This window comes from Silurus aristotelis, assembly GCF_946808225.1.
Source record: "Silurus aristotelis genome assembly, chromosome: 9".
NCBI lineage: Eukaryota > Metazoa > Chordata > Actinopteri > Siluriformes > Siluridae > Silurus > Silurus aristotelis.
In genome coordinates this window covers 30,624,017-30,636,037 of record NC_139582.1, presented here as the reverse complement: position 1 = coordinate 30,636,037, position 12,021 = coordinate 30,624,017, and the positions used below count along the sequence as shown (strand labels likewise).

Genomic DNA, 12,021 nt, shown 5'->3' with positions numbered 1-12,021 from the left:
TCCTTTGTTGTATTTTTCGTTTCACGATGCACTAAATGTTTTCAAATGGCAAAAGGTCTAGACTGCAGGCACGCCAGTTCAGCACCAGGAGTCTTCTATTACAAAGTCGTGCTATTGTCATAGATGCAGCAATCAGTTAGCATTGTCTTGCTCAAATAGACAAGGTCTTCCATGAAAAAGACGTTTTCTGTATGGAAGCATTTGTTGCTCTAAAACCTGTATATACCGTTCAGCATTGATGGAGCCTCTCCAAATGTACCAGCTGCCCAATCCACAAGCACTAATGCACTTTGACAACACCAGAGATGCGGCTCTTTGAACTGGGCGCTGATACAAAAGCCGGAAGATCCCTCCACTCTTTAGTCCAGAGGACGTGGCTTCCATTGTGTCCACAAGGAAATGAGAATTTTGAATCGTCTGACCACTGAACAGTTTTCCACTTTCCCTCGGTACATTTTAAATGAGCTTTAGCCCAGAGAGGTTGTGCCGTTTCTGGACCATGTTCACGCATACCTTCTTCTTTTGTATGACAGGGATTTGACCTGCATTTTTGGATGTGTTCACAGACAATGACTTCTGGAGGTGTTTGTGAGCCACTGCAGTGATTTCTATTACAGAATCGCGACTGTTTTAATAGCAGTGCCGCCTGAGGGCCCGAAGATCATGGGCATCCGATAATGATTTTTGCCCATGTCCCTTGTGCACAGAGATTTCTCCAGATTCTTTGAAACCTTTCATGATATTATGCTCTGTAAACGATGAGATATTCAACTGTTTGCAATTTGATGTCGAGGAACATTATTCTGAAATTGTTCCACAATTTGTAGACACAGTCTTTCAGAGATTGGTGAAGCTCTGCCCATTTTTACTCCTGAGATACACTATTTATAACCAATCATCTTACTGACCTGTTATCGACATCATGCTAAAATGTCACTTGTAGAAAAAACTATTTATTATAACTAGTGAACATTTGTGAAATGCTGGTTTGAACTTTGGCAGTGTCAGAATTGATTTTCATGTTTTGGAGATTCATGAATGTGGGATGAAGGACACCGAGTAAAGGTGTTTATGTGAAATGCGCCATTTAAGTAAACGCTACACAAAACATGCTTGCAGCCATTTTATTGCATGAGTCCACATTTTGTTAGCACAGCAAGTGAGGTCCTCACTGTGTCCTGTATCATTAGCGCTTCTACAATGTTACAGCAAAGTGAAATCAAAACAAAGGTTCTGAACGAGGTCAGCAGTTGTAGAGAGTCTTGATCCTCAGGATGTCGGTGGCAGACAGCTCCATGCTCTGTCCAATCTTTACCGAAGGATCGGGAATAGGGGTGATGGTGTCCAGACCGTTGATGGAGAACGCTGTTCTTCCATAGTGCATCACAGAGGAGTAGTCGTACCGCGTGTTGAGGTTGTTGGTGTTCTTCAAGTTAAAATTAGACGTCATGGTTTGGTCGATGTTGTTCCAGTTGATGGTGACGTAAGTGTCACGGTCGCTTCTAACATGCTCGTGGTAGAAACCGAGTGCATGGTTCAGCTCGTGCTGGACGATGCTGTTATAAACGCAACCCGGCTTGCTCAAAGAGACCACCTGAGCGCCACCTATCTTGCCCACGTAAGAGTAACATCTGAGAGAAAAATTAAAAAATATATGAATATATGACCGTGACACTGATGTCAACATGTGGGCACTGTGCATTAAACAGGAAAAAAAGAGCATCAAGCTCCAATATGAGACATGTTAAATGCTTTAGTGGGTCTCACCCGTCTTTGCTCTCGATGTTGAGGTAGTCACTTTGATTTGTCCTGGAGATGAAACGAATGCAGGTTTTGTTGTGGAAGGTGGCCATGGCATTGGCAATTACAGTATTGTCAGAGGAAGCTGTGAAGAAAATGTCCAGTACATAAATAAGAAATCGAGAGTGTGTGTCATAAGTGGACAATGTGAATATGGTAGTCTTTCACTCACAGAAAACAGAGCTCAATGTGTAAGGCACCTCCACCAAGCCATTCGAGGACTTCTTCCAAAAGCAGCTGCCGTCGGGGCAGACCAGAGCGTTCTTGATTCCTGGCAAGAGTATGTCTCCCTCCAGCAACGGTTCACTGGATCCTTCATACAGATAAACACAATGGATTAATCACAGCAAAAACAATATGCTGTATTATTTGTAGTGTCTGAGCTTTTGGAGTCCAACATTCTGGTCTCACATCAAATTTTCATTGCCAGAGTTTCTGTCACTGGTTCAAGTGCAAAACATAGAATGGGAAAATCTATATTCCAGAATGATTCGCTTAGAAGAAAACAGATTCTAGGCCCATATTTGCATTGCAGTAATGGTGCCGGTCTAGTGCCATTGAGATCAGAGAGGTATCAGACCGTGGTTGACGTCGAGAATCTTTGATGTGAAGTCCTCCTGCTCAGGTTGGGTCAGATAGAGAGCTTGCGAGAAGCCGAGCAGCAGGGCTAGAATGGAGAGAGATGCTCTGGACATCATGATGCTTCAGTGTGGGAAGATGATCTGGATGCTCCTTCACCGTTGCTGGGTGACTGCAGAGTGTCATACCTGGATTTTTATACACATTGGCACATGGCGAAAAAAAAGTTGGTGTGGCTCGCTTGGGATCAAGGGTAGGTGTTAGTGTCCACTGTCTCATGTGTGGAGCTTAAGGGAGGACCCTCTAAACTCAACACTGACTTCAAAACCTTTCTGAATCAAAGCGAGCATCAGGCGATCGTTTGGATATTCTGTACTAAAGGATGGACCGAAGGCTCTTGATGTCAGGTCATTGATCTATGTTTCAGGTGCTGTTTTAGGGAGTGACTTGTAAAAATGCAGGTCTTAATGTTTCATCCAAGATAAACAGCATGGAAATCCTACTGTGTGTACTTGAGAATAACTAATTCATCTTTTAGATGCATATCCTGTGGTTTCGATCCCAAAATCTATGCATATCTCTGAATTATTGCTCAGGTGAAGCTGGACCTGCACCCAATATTTCTTTTGAGGATCCAGATGAATTGATTTACCAGATCGCGTCAATTGGAGTTGCCGCTCTGGTCGGCATGAAATCTGCGGCACAAACGGTCATCTTCACGTTAGACCGGAGACCAGTTGGCTCTATTATCATTTCACGACACTTCATGTCCTATCGGTTCTTTACCCTGGCCCGGACTTCCTGCTGGAAGTCAGGAGACTCAGATGTTCGGTCATTTCGAATTTGGCTGCAACAGGACTCCAAAAAGTTGGGACAGGGCCATGTTTACATCTGTGTAGCATCACGTCTTCTGTCTATATATATCTGGGAACTGAGGAGACAAGTTGCTGAAGTGTAGGAAGAAGAATGTTGACCCATGTGTGTCTGATACAGGGCTCTAGCTGCTCAACAGTTCTGGGTTTCCTTTGTTGTATTTTTCGTTTCACGATGCACTAAATGTTTTCAAATGGCAAAAGGTCTAGACTGCAGGCATGCCAGTTCAGCACCAGGAGTCTTCTATTACAAAGTCGTCCTATTGTCATAGATGCAGCAATCAGTTAGCATTGTCTTGCTCAAATAGACAAGGTCTTCCATGAAAAAGACGTTTTCTGTATGGAAGCATTTGTTGCTCTAAAACCTGTATATACTGTTCAGCATTGATGGAGCCTCTCCAAATGTACCAGCTGCCCAATCCACAAGCACTAATGCACTTTGACAACACCAGAGATGCGGCTCTTTAACTGGGCGCTGATACAAAAGCCGGAAGATCCCTCCACTCTTTAGTCCAGAGGACGTGGCTTCCATTGTGTCCACAAGGAAATGAGAGTTTTGAATCGTCTGACCACAGAACAGTTTTCCACTTTCCCTCGGTACATTTTAAATGAGCTTTAGCCCAGAGAGGTTGTGCCGTTTCTGGACCATGTTCACGCATACCTTCTTCTTTTGTATGACAGGGATTTGACCTGCATTTTTGGATGCCGTGGCAAACTGTGTTCACAGACAATGACTTCAGGAGGTGTTTATGAGCCACTGCAGTGATTTCTGGTACAGAATCGCGACTGTTTTAATAGCAGTGCCGCCTGAGGGCCCGAAGATCATGGGCATCCGATAATGATTTTTGCCCAAGTCCCTTGTGCACAGAGATTTCTCCAGATTCTTTGAAACCTTTCATGATAATATGCTAAGTAAACGATGAGATATTCAACTGTTTGCAATTTGATGTCGAGGAACATTATTCTGAAATTGGGGTTCGACAACTTTTTTCAGCGGTTTAATCGTAGTTACAGATTATTTGCTGCCCCTCCCCACCAACTGACCTTTTCCCGCTGACCTTTTTTGTGGCCTTCCAATGCAGAGCAAGCTTTCATCAGACCCAACGGCCTCTTTAACTCTGCCCCAGTCCTGGTTTTCCCCTATGCCTCTCGGCAGTTTAGCATGCAAGTCGATGCCTCTGACCTAGGGGTAGGCGCCGTACTGTCTCAGAGTGGCACTGCTGATAGTAAGTTGCACCCATGTGCCTTCTTCTCCCTCCGTCTTAACCAAGCGAAACGTGATTAAACTTTTGGAGGGCGGGAGCTCCTGGCCGTCAAGCTTGCCCTGAAGGAATGGCATCACTGGTTAGAGGGGGCTGAGACACCTTTCTTGGTCTGGACAGATCACTGCAACCTGGAGTATCTGTGCACCGCCAAATGCCTAAACCTTCACCATGATTGCTGGGGACTTTTTTCGGCAGGTTTAATCTAGGAACGGTAAGCCTGATGCTCTTTCCAGGTTAAACTTCCCTGCCTACATAGGAGATTCTACCTCCACACCCATACTTCCTCCTTCTGTTAACGTGCGTGTCCTAGTTTAACAGTTGTAACTAAAAAAATCGTTGTTTGGGGTCATAAATTATATTAGCAACTCCATGAAACAACGTTTCCTCTATGCATAATACTTTTTTGTTTTTTCTCATTCAAACAACCCCATGCATTTTTAATACAAATTTCTAATTCCTTCATTTCCCATGCATTGTTTGATATCATGACATGTTTGCTACATGCTACTCCGTGCATTCTTTGTTTCTTACATGCATTTTTTTTTTGTTCACTGTTGATAATTCTTTTTTTTTTTTTTTTTTATCTATGCATACAATTTCATGCATTTTAACCTATTCCATGTATTTTTCCAGGGACAGGGCCAGATTATTCTGTCAGGTAGCTGCAGAACTGGAAGTGTGTCCCATGAGCCCGGTAGACCTTGGCATTGTTTTAGTTCCATGCATGCATACGGTTGCATACATTTTCTTGTTTCATAAAACTCTATGTGAAAAACTTAAATATTTGTCTCATGCTTGCAACTTCATGTATTGTAATTCAATGCATACAGGTCTGTGCATTTCTTTTTTTGTTTTATGCATGCAACCCCATGCAGTTTTTGTTGTATGCATGTAATTCCCTGCAATTCCCTGCATGCATAAAACGAAAAAGAAATGCACAAACCTGTATGCATTTTTTTTCTATGCATATAGTTTTGTGCTTTTTTTGTTTTGTTTGTTTGTTTGTTTGTTTGTTTGTTTGTTTGTTTTATGCATGCAACTTCCCTTTTTTTTTTTGGATGCATACAACTTTATTCTTTTATTCCTGTATATTTTCTTTCTTAAAACCTCACGTTTTTCTCAGACTATATATATATTTATTCATTGAAGGAAAAATAAATACATATGAACTAATAGCAATTTTGCAAAACGCTGCATGAGACAAATCTGTCCCGCGCAGTTCTACGATGTAAAGTTCTCTAAAGCAGGAGGAGCTGGGAGCTGGAAGTGGGCGTGCTGTAAAGGTTCTCCAGTCAGTCCCAAATCCATCATCAAATCTCCAAAATGGCTGCTGAGAAGGAAAGCGGAGTTGTTCATCTCTATGTTAACGGAAAGAAGGTAGAAACCGTTTATATGTTCAATGTAAAACTATAGATGTGAAACTGTAACTTTCCTCTCGAGCGCGCGCGTCAGAGCGCAAAGTCGCGAGCTGCGTGACGTCTCCCTTTGATCTATTTACGTTTTTCCCCCATGTTAAGCATGTAAATAGTAAACAGCTTTATGAAATGTTTGCACGGTGACAGGTGACGGTGAAAGATGTGGATCCAGAGACCATGCTGCTCTCCTTCATCCGAGAAAAACGTAGGATTGTGCTTTTATTGACTTTATTCTTTTATTGACTTTATTAGATTTGGCACGCAAAATGATTCGATCAGATGTTCTGTTCTCTCGTGCACTGCTCTTTATTCATGCACCTGCCACGTGACCTGGAGCAGTAGTGCAGAAGAGCGAAAACACAAAGCATGTAATGCACACATCATTTCTCCAAAAGCGTGTGCATGCTGAAAAATATGAACACGTTTAATTAGGTGTTAATATTAAAGAACTGGTTTAGTGTACACGCATCAGTGACGTACCAGTGCTCTGGGTTCCTGAACGGAAGGTCAGGGATTCAAGTCATTCTTGGGGCCCCTGAGCAAGGCCCTTAAGGTTTGCTGTATCATGCTGTATCATCCCCAGCTCTGAATCCAGATCCATAACATGGCTGTAAAATGCGAAGAAAGAAGTTCATTGTGCTGTGAAGAACATGTGAAACGTATAAAACTTCATTTACACATTTTACCTTCACCTGAAACTACAAGTGATCAGATGTAGCAGAGCGAGAGGTGAGAATTAATCAGACCGTGTATGGAGGTGAGCTTCAGTGACTTTGACCCAAACTAATCTACCTTATCTCCTGTACACACACCACCCCCCCCCCCCCCCCCCCACACACACACACACACACACACACACACACAGTGAGAGAGTGGTTATGATTTATTTGACCTGCTGATCCATTCTCCAGTGTTCGCTGAAGTCAGTGCTAAAAATGACGTCTTTCAGGACAGAGGAGTGGGATCTTTTTTTTGGTGGTATTCCTGTAATGTGTGTGTGTGTGTGTGTGTGTGTGTGTGTGTGTGTGTGTGTGTGTGTGGGGGTGTGTACAGGAGATAAGGTAGACTAGTTTGGGTCAAAGTCACTGAAGCTCACCTCCATACACCGTCTGATTAATTCTCACTTCTCGCTCTGTGTGTGTGCAGTGAGTCTAACAGGCACTAAGTATGGCTGTGGAGGTGGGGGATGTGGAGCCTGCACCGTCATGATGTCCACATACAACACTCAGACCAAGTCCATTCAGTATCCTCCTGTCTGTCCTTCTGTCTGTCCCCCTGTCTGTCTATCTGTCTGTCCTTCTGTTTTTCCTCCTGTCTGTCCTCCTATGTGTTGTCCAGTCTGTCTCACTTCTCTGTTCTCTGTTTGTTTGTCCTGCTAGTTTGTCCTTCTGTCTTTATCTGTCCTCTGGTTTATGTCCAGTGATGATTCATTTCTTGATATTTTTTTGTATGAAATGTTTGTTAGACAGTGGATCATTTGCATTTATATGTTTGAGAGTGAAATAAATACACAATTGATAATGAAAGTGTTTGTGATATTGATGATGAAGTGATGGATGGAGTCCAGGTTCCTTCACTGCTCAGTCATTTCTCTGTTAACGCCTGTCTGATGCCTTTATGCCAAGCACATGGAACAGCCGTGACCACGGTGGAGGGCATCGGGAACAGCGAGAGCAAACTACATCCTGTACAGGTAGCGCACACACACACACACACACACACACACACACTCACACACACACACACAGGTGTAGATACACATATTGTACACACATCACAAATACACTACTTTATATTAAACAAGATCAATATATCAAAAATATAACATTACATTTTTGTGTGTGTGCGTGTGTGTGTGTGTGTGTGTGTGTGTGTGTGTGTGTGTGTGTGTGTGTGTGCGTTTTTCAGGAGCGTATAGCGAAGGCAAACGGCTCTCAGTGTGGGTTTTGTACTCCAGGGATGGTGATGTCCATGTACACGCTGCTGAGGAACCATCCACAGCCCAGCATGGAGGACATAACACAGGCCCTGGGAGGTAGCACACACACACACACACACACACACACACACACAATGATTTCTGAAATCCCCAGTCATGATATATAGGTAGAAAAACCTTTTAATATCATACAGTTTTATGACCCAGAGCACTTTTATATTCTCAGGCTGAACTCTGATGTGTGTGTGATGTTTTGTAGGTAATTTATGCAGATGTACAGGATATCGGCCGATTATCGACGGCTATCGGACTTTCTGTGAGGTGTGTGAAAAAACAACGGAAATGAACAATGTGACGATGGTCATGATGTAGACAGACAGGAGGTTTATCAGCATTAAGACGGACATGAAGGAAGCGAGTATCGAAGGAAAAACAGAGATGAAGCATCAAGACAGGAGGACGACTTAGGAGAGACAGAGATAGGAGAAACAGACCAATAAGACAGACAAGAGTTAGGAGTAAAAGAAGGAACGACAGGGGGTAGGAGTGTAAAGATAGACAGAAGGGTAGGAGTGTAAAGACAGACAGAAGGACAGACAGAAGGACAGACGGGGGATAGGAGTGTAAAGACAGACAGAAGGACAGACGGGGGGTAGGAGTGTAAAGACAGACAGAAGGACAGACGGGGGGTAGGAGTGTAAAGACAGACAGAAGGACAGACGGGGGATAGGAGTGTAAAGACAGACAGAAGGACAGACGGGGGGTAGGAGCGTAAAGACAGACAGAAGGACAGACAGAAGGACAGACGGGGGGTAGGAGTGTAAAGACAGACAGAAGGACAGACGGGGGGTAGGAGTGTAAAGACAGACAGAAGGACAGACGGGGGGTAGGAGCGTAAAGACAGACAGAAGGACAGACGGGGGATAGGAGTGTAAAGACAGACAGAAGGACAGACGGGGGGTAGGAGCGTAAAGACAGACAGAAGGACAGACAGAAGGACAGACGGGGGGTAGGAGTGTAAAGACAGACAGAAGGACAGACAGAAGGACAGACGGGGGATAGGAGTGTAAAGACAGACAGAAGGACAGACGGGGGGTAGGAGTGTAAAGACAGACAGAAGGACAGACAGAAGGACAGACGGGGGGTAGGAGCGTAAAGACAGACAGAAGGACAGACAGAAGGACAGACGGGGGGTAGGAGTGTAAAGACAGACAGAAGGACAGACGGGGGATAGGAGTGTAAAGACAGACAGAAGGACAGACGGGGGTAGGAGTGTAAAGACAGACAGAAGGACAGACGGGGTATAGGAGTGTAAAGACAGACAGAAGGACAGACGGGGGGTAGGAGCGTAAAGACAGACAGAAGGACAGACAGAAGGACAGACGGGGGGTAGGAGTGTAAAGACAGACAGAAGGACAGACGGGGGGTAGGAGCGTAAAGACAGACAGAAGGACAGACGGGGGGTAGGAGTGTAAAGACAGACAGAAGGACAGACGGGGGATAGGAGTGTAAGGACAGACGGGGGGTAGGAGTGTAAAGACAGACAGAAGGACAGACAGAAGGACAGACGGGGGGTAGGAGTGTAAAGACAGACAGAAGGACAGACAGAAGGACAGACGGGGGGTAGGAGTGTAAAGACAGACAGAAGGACAGACAGAAGGACAGACAGAAGGACAGCTTCACTGGAATGACATTTGTGGAACAAAGGGAAAGTTTTCTGTCTTTACACAAAGACCTGAAATTATGTGAGGATAAAGTTCAAGCTCCAGTTAAACTGTTACTCAATAATGTATTTTCAGTCAGAGATGAAACTCAGGTTATTGTCAGTCATGTGATCAGCGACTGCCTCTGCCAGGAGGTTAATCCTTATCTCATGATGAAGTTTTGTAACCGGACTGAAACTATAAAGTGACCCAAAAGCAGTTTATTTTCTCTGAGAAGTGTCTCTCTCACACACACACACACACAGACACACACACACACACACACACACACAGGCTTCATTACTGTGTAATGTGTAATATTACTGTAATAACATCTTATAATAAAGATTGTGATTGTTTGTGTAGCATGAACGCTGCTGTCAGGAGAACAGCGCCACCTGCTGTACCTCAAACACCAACACGCCTCCTGAGAAAGTAAGAACATCTCATGAGCTTAATGTGGTATAAAATCTATTCAATAATAATGTTGATATGACTGGTTTTCTCAGTTGCTTTGGAGCGTTTCTCAGATCAGAAATGAAATTCTGGATTTGAAACTACTTGTTCAACCTCCACGTCATGTCGTCACTTGAAACGAACACGAAACCATAAAAAGCTATTTGTAGCTGCTTAGAACAAATTGTATCTTCATTTGTTTGATTATGGTGTTTCCTACATGATCTGTTGTTTGACTTGTTGATCAAATGATATTATTCTGGTTCTCACTCATTGCATGGAAAATGTGTAAACCAGCTGTTGTCATCTGTCAGGCTTCTCCTCTGAACATGTGTATAATTATTCATTCTGGCACTCATGAAGGTGAGTGACCATCATCAGATTCTCTAAAACAGGTCAAAGGTGAATCTCATGGACCTTCAATAGGCGACAGACAAAACACAGAATTACAGTTTCTGGAAATGGATGAAGAACCAGGAAATGAACGAACACTAATACAGATATAATGAATGATTCATGAAAAACTCCAAAACAACTGAAACTGTAATAATGTGTGTTTACAGCCGGAGCTGTTTAATAAAGAGGAGTTTCTTCCTCTGGACCCGACGCAGGACCTGATCTTCCCTCCCGAGCTCATAGTGAGGAACATGTTCAAGCTTCATATCGAAACTTCTCAAAATAAATCATATTAAAATCAATAGATTGGTGATTTTTGGTGTAGATGATGATCATATCATTGTAACGATTTATTATCGCACGTATTTGTGTGTATAGAGAATGGCCGAGAGCCAGAACCAGAGCACTCAGAGGTTTGAGGGGGAGAGGATCACCTGGATCTCCCCCATGTCTCTCGATGAGCTTCTCCAGCTGAAGTTTCAGCACCCAGAAGCTCCCATTGTGATGGGAAACACCAACATCGGTGAGAGACACACACACACACACACACACACACACACACACACACACACACAGTTGATTAGGAGGCCTTGATAACGTAACCACGTAAACAGACATGATGTTCATGTTCATGCTACTGTTTTCACGTAGTATCCATCAGTGCTTGTTGGTTTCCGTGGTTACCAGAGGTACCGACTGACTGGTTGATGTGATGAAGTGTTTGATGTTTGTGGTGTATCATCTGATTTTCTTCTCAGGGTTGGATATCAAGTTTAGAGGTGTCATGCATCCCATAATAATCTCAGCCAGACGCGTGAAGGACCTGTTTGAAGTCACACAGAATCCTGAAGGTGTGTGTGTGTTTGTGTGTGTGTGTGTGTGTGTGTGTGTGTGTGTGTGTGTGTGTCTGCATGTGTGTGTGTGTGTGTGTGTGTGTGTGTCTGTCTTTCTGCATGTGTTTGTGTGTGTGTGTGTGTGTGTGTGTGTGTGTGTGTGTGTGTCTGCATGTGTGTGTGTGTGTGTGTGTGTGTGTGTGTGTGTGTGTCTGCATGTGTGTGTGTGTGTGTGTGTGTGTGTGTGTGTGTGTCTGTCTTTCTGCATGTGTTTGTGTGTGTGTGTGTGTGTGTGTGTGTGTGTGTGTGTGTGTGTGTGTGTGTGTGTGTGTGTGTGTGTGTGAAATCAGGCATTTCTTTGTATCATTACAAACACACTGTGAATGTTTCACTTTGTGTGTGTGTGTGTGTGTGTGTGTTACAGGTGTGTGTATCGGTGCTGGCTGCAGTTTATCCACAGTACGGTCCGTGTTGCAGAAGTGTGTGTGTTCTCTTCCTGCAGAACACACTCAGACGTACACGGCTCTGCTGGAGCAACTGAAACATCTTGGAGGAGAGCAGATACGCAATGTCGCTGTTAGACTGAGAGACACACACACACACACACACACACACACACACACACAGTTAGATAATAGTGGTACAGGTCATGTTTTATCTTTGTTTACATGTCATGTGTATATATACGTGTGTGTGTGTGTGTGTGTGTGTGTGTGTGTGTGTGTGTGTGTGTGTGTGTGTGTGTGTGTGTAGACACTGGGAG

General features: G+C 43.9%; 2 protein-coding genes across 51 annotated transcripts in view; one reads left to right on the top strand and one right to left on the bottom strand.

Moving 5' to 3' along the window:
• Positions 1-1,231: 1,231 nt before the first annotated feature.
• On the bottom strand, positions 1,232-2,498 carry LOC310731623 (hatching enzyme 1.2-like; the record flags this gene model as incomplete). Its single annotated transcript, XM_083551283.1, has 4 exons — positions 1,232-1,631; positions 1,768-1,885; positions 1,973-2,113; positions 2,381-2,498. 4 exons carry the CDS (start codon positions 2,496-2,498, stop codon positions 1,244-1,246), a joined length of 765 nt encoding a protein of 254 aa, XP_083407409.1. The 3' UTR covers positions 1,232-1,243.
• Positions 2,499-5,766: 3,268 nt separating this feature from the next.
• aox6 (aldehyde oxidase 6) overlaps positions 5,767-12,021 on the top strand; it is a 21,203-nt gene continuing 14,948 nt past the window's right edge. For all 50 annotated transcript variants that reach the window (XM_083551342.1, XM_083551334.1, XM_083551323.1 and 47 more), the window contains exons 1-12: positions 5,767-5,893; positions 6,079-6,136; positions 7,078-7,174; positions 7,516-7,624; positions 7,840-7,966; positions 8,130-8,191; positions 9,940-10,008; positions 10,593-10,667; positions 10,804-10,948; positions 11,184-11,276; positions 11,683-11,834; positions 12,012-12,021. The exon at positions 12,012-12,021 is cut by the window's right edge and continues 84 nt beyond it. In XM_083551342.1, coding sequence (XP_083407468.1) covers positions 5,840-5,893; positions 6,079-6,136; positions 7,078-7,174; positions 7,516-7,624; positions 7,840-7,966; positions 8,130-8,191; positions 9,940-10,008; positions 10,593-10,667; positions 10,804-10,948; positions 11,184-11,276; positions 11,683-11,834; positions 12,012-12,021 — 1,051 coding nt within the window. In that variant the 5' untranslated portion in view covers positions 5,767-5,839. The remainder of the gene's footprint in view (positions 5,894-6,078; positions 6,137-7,077; positions 7,175-7,515; positions 7,625-7,839; positions 7,967-8,129; positions 8,192-9,939; positions 10,009-10,592; positions 10,668-10,803; positions 10,949-11,183; positions 11,277-11,682; positions 11,835-12,011) is intronic.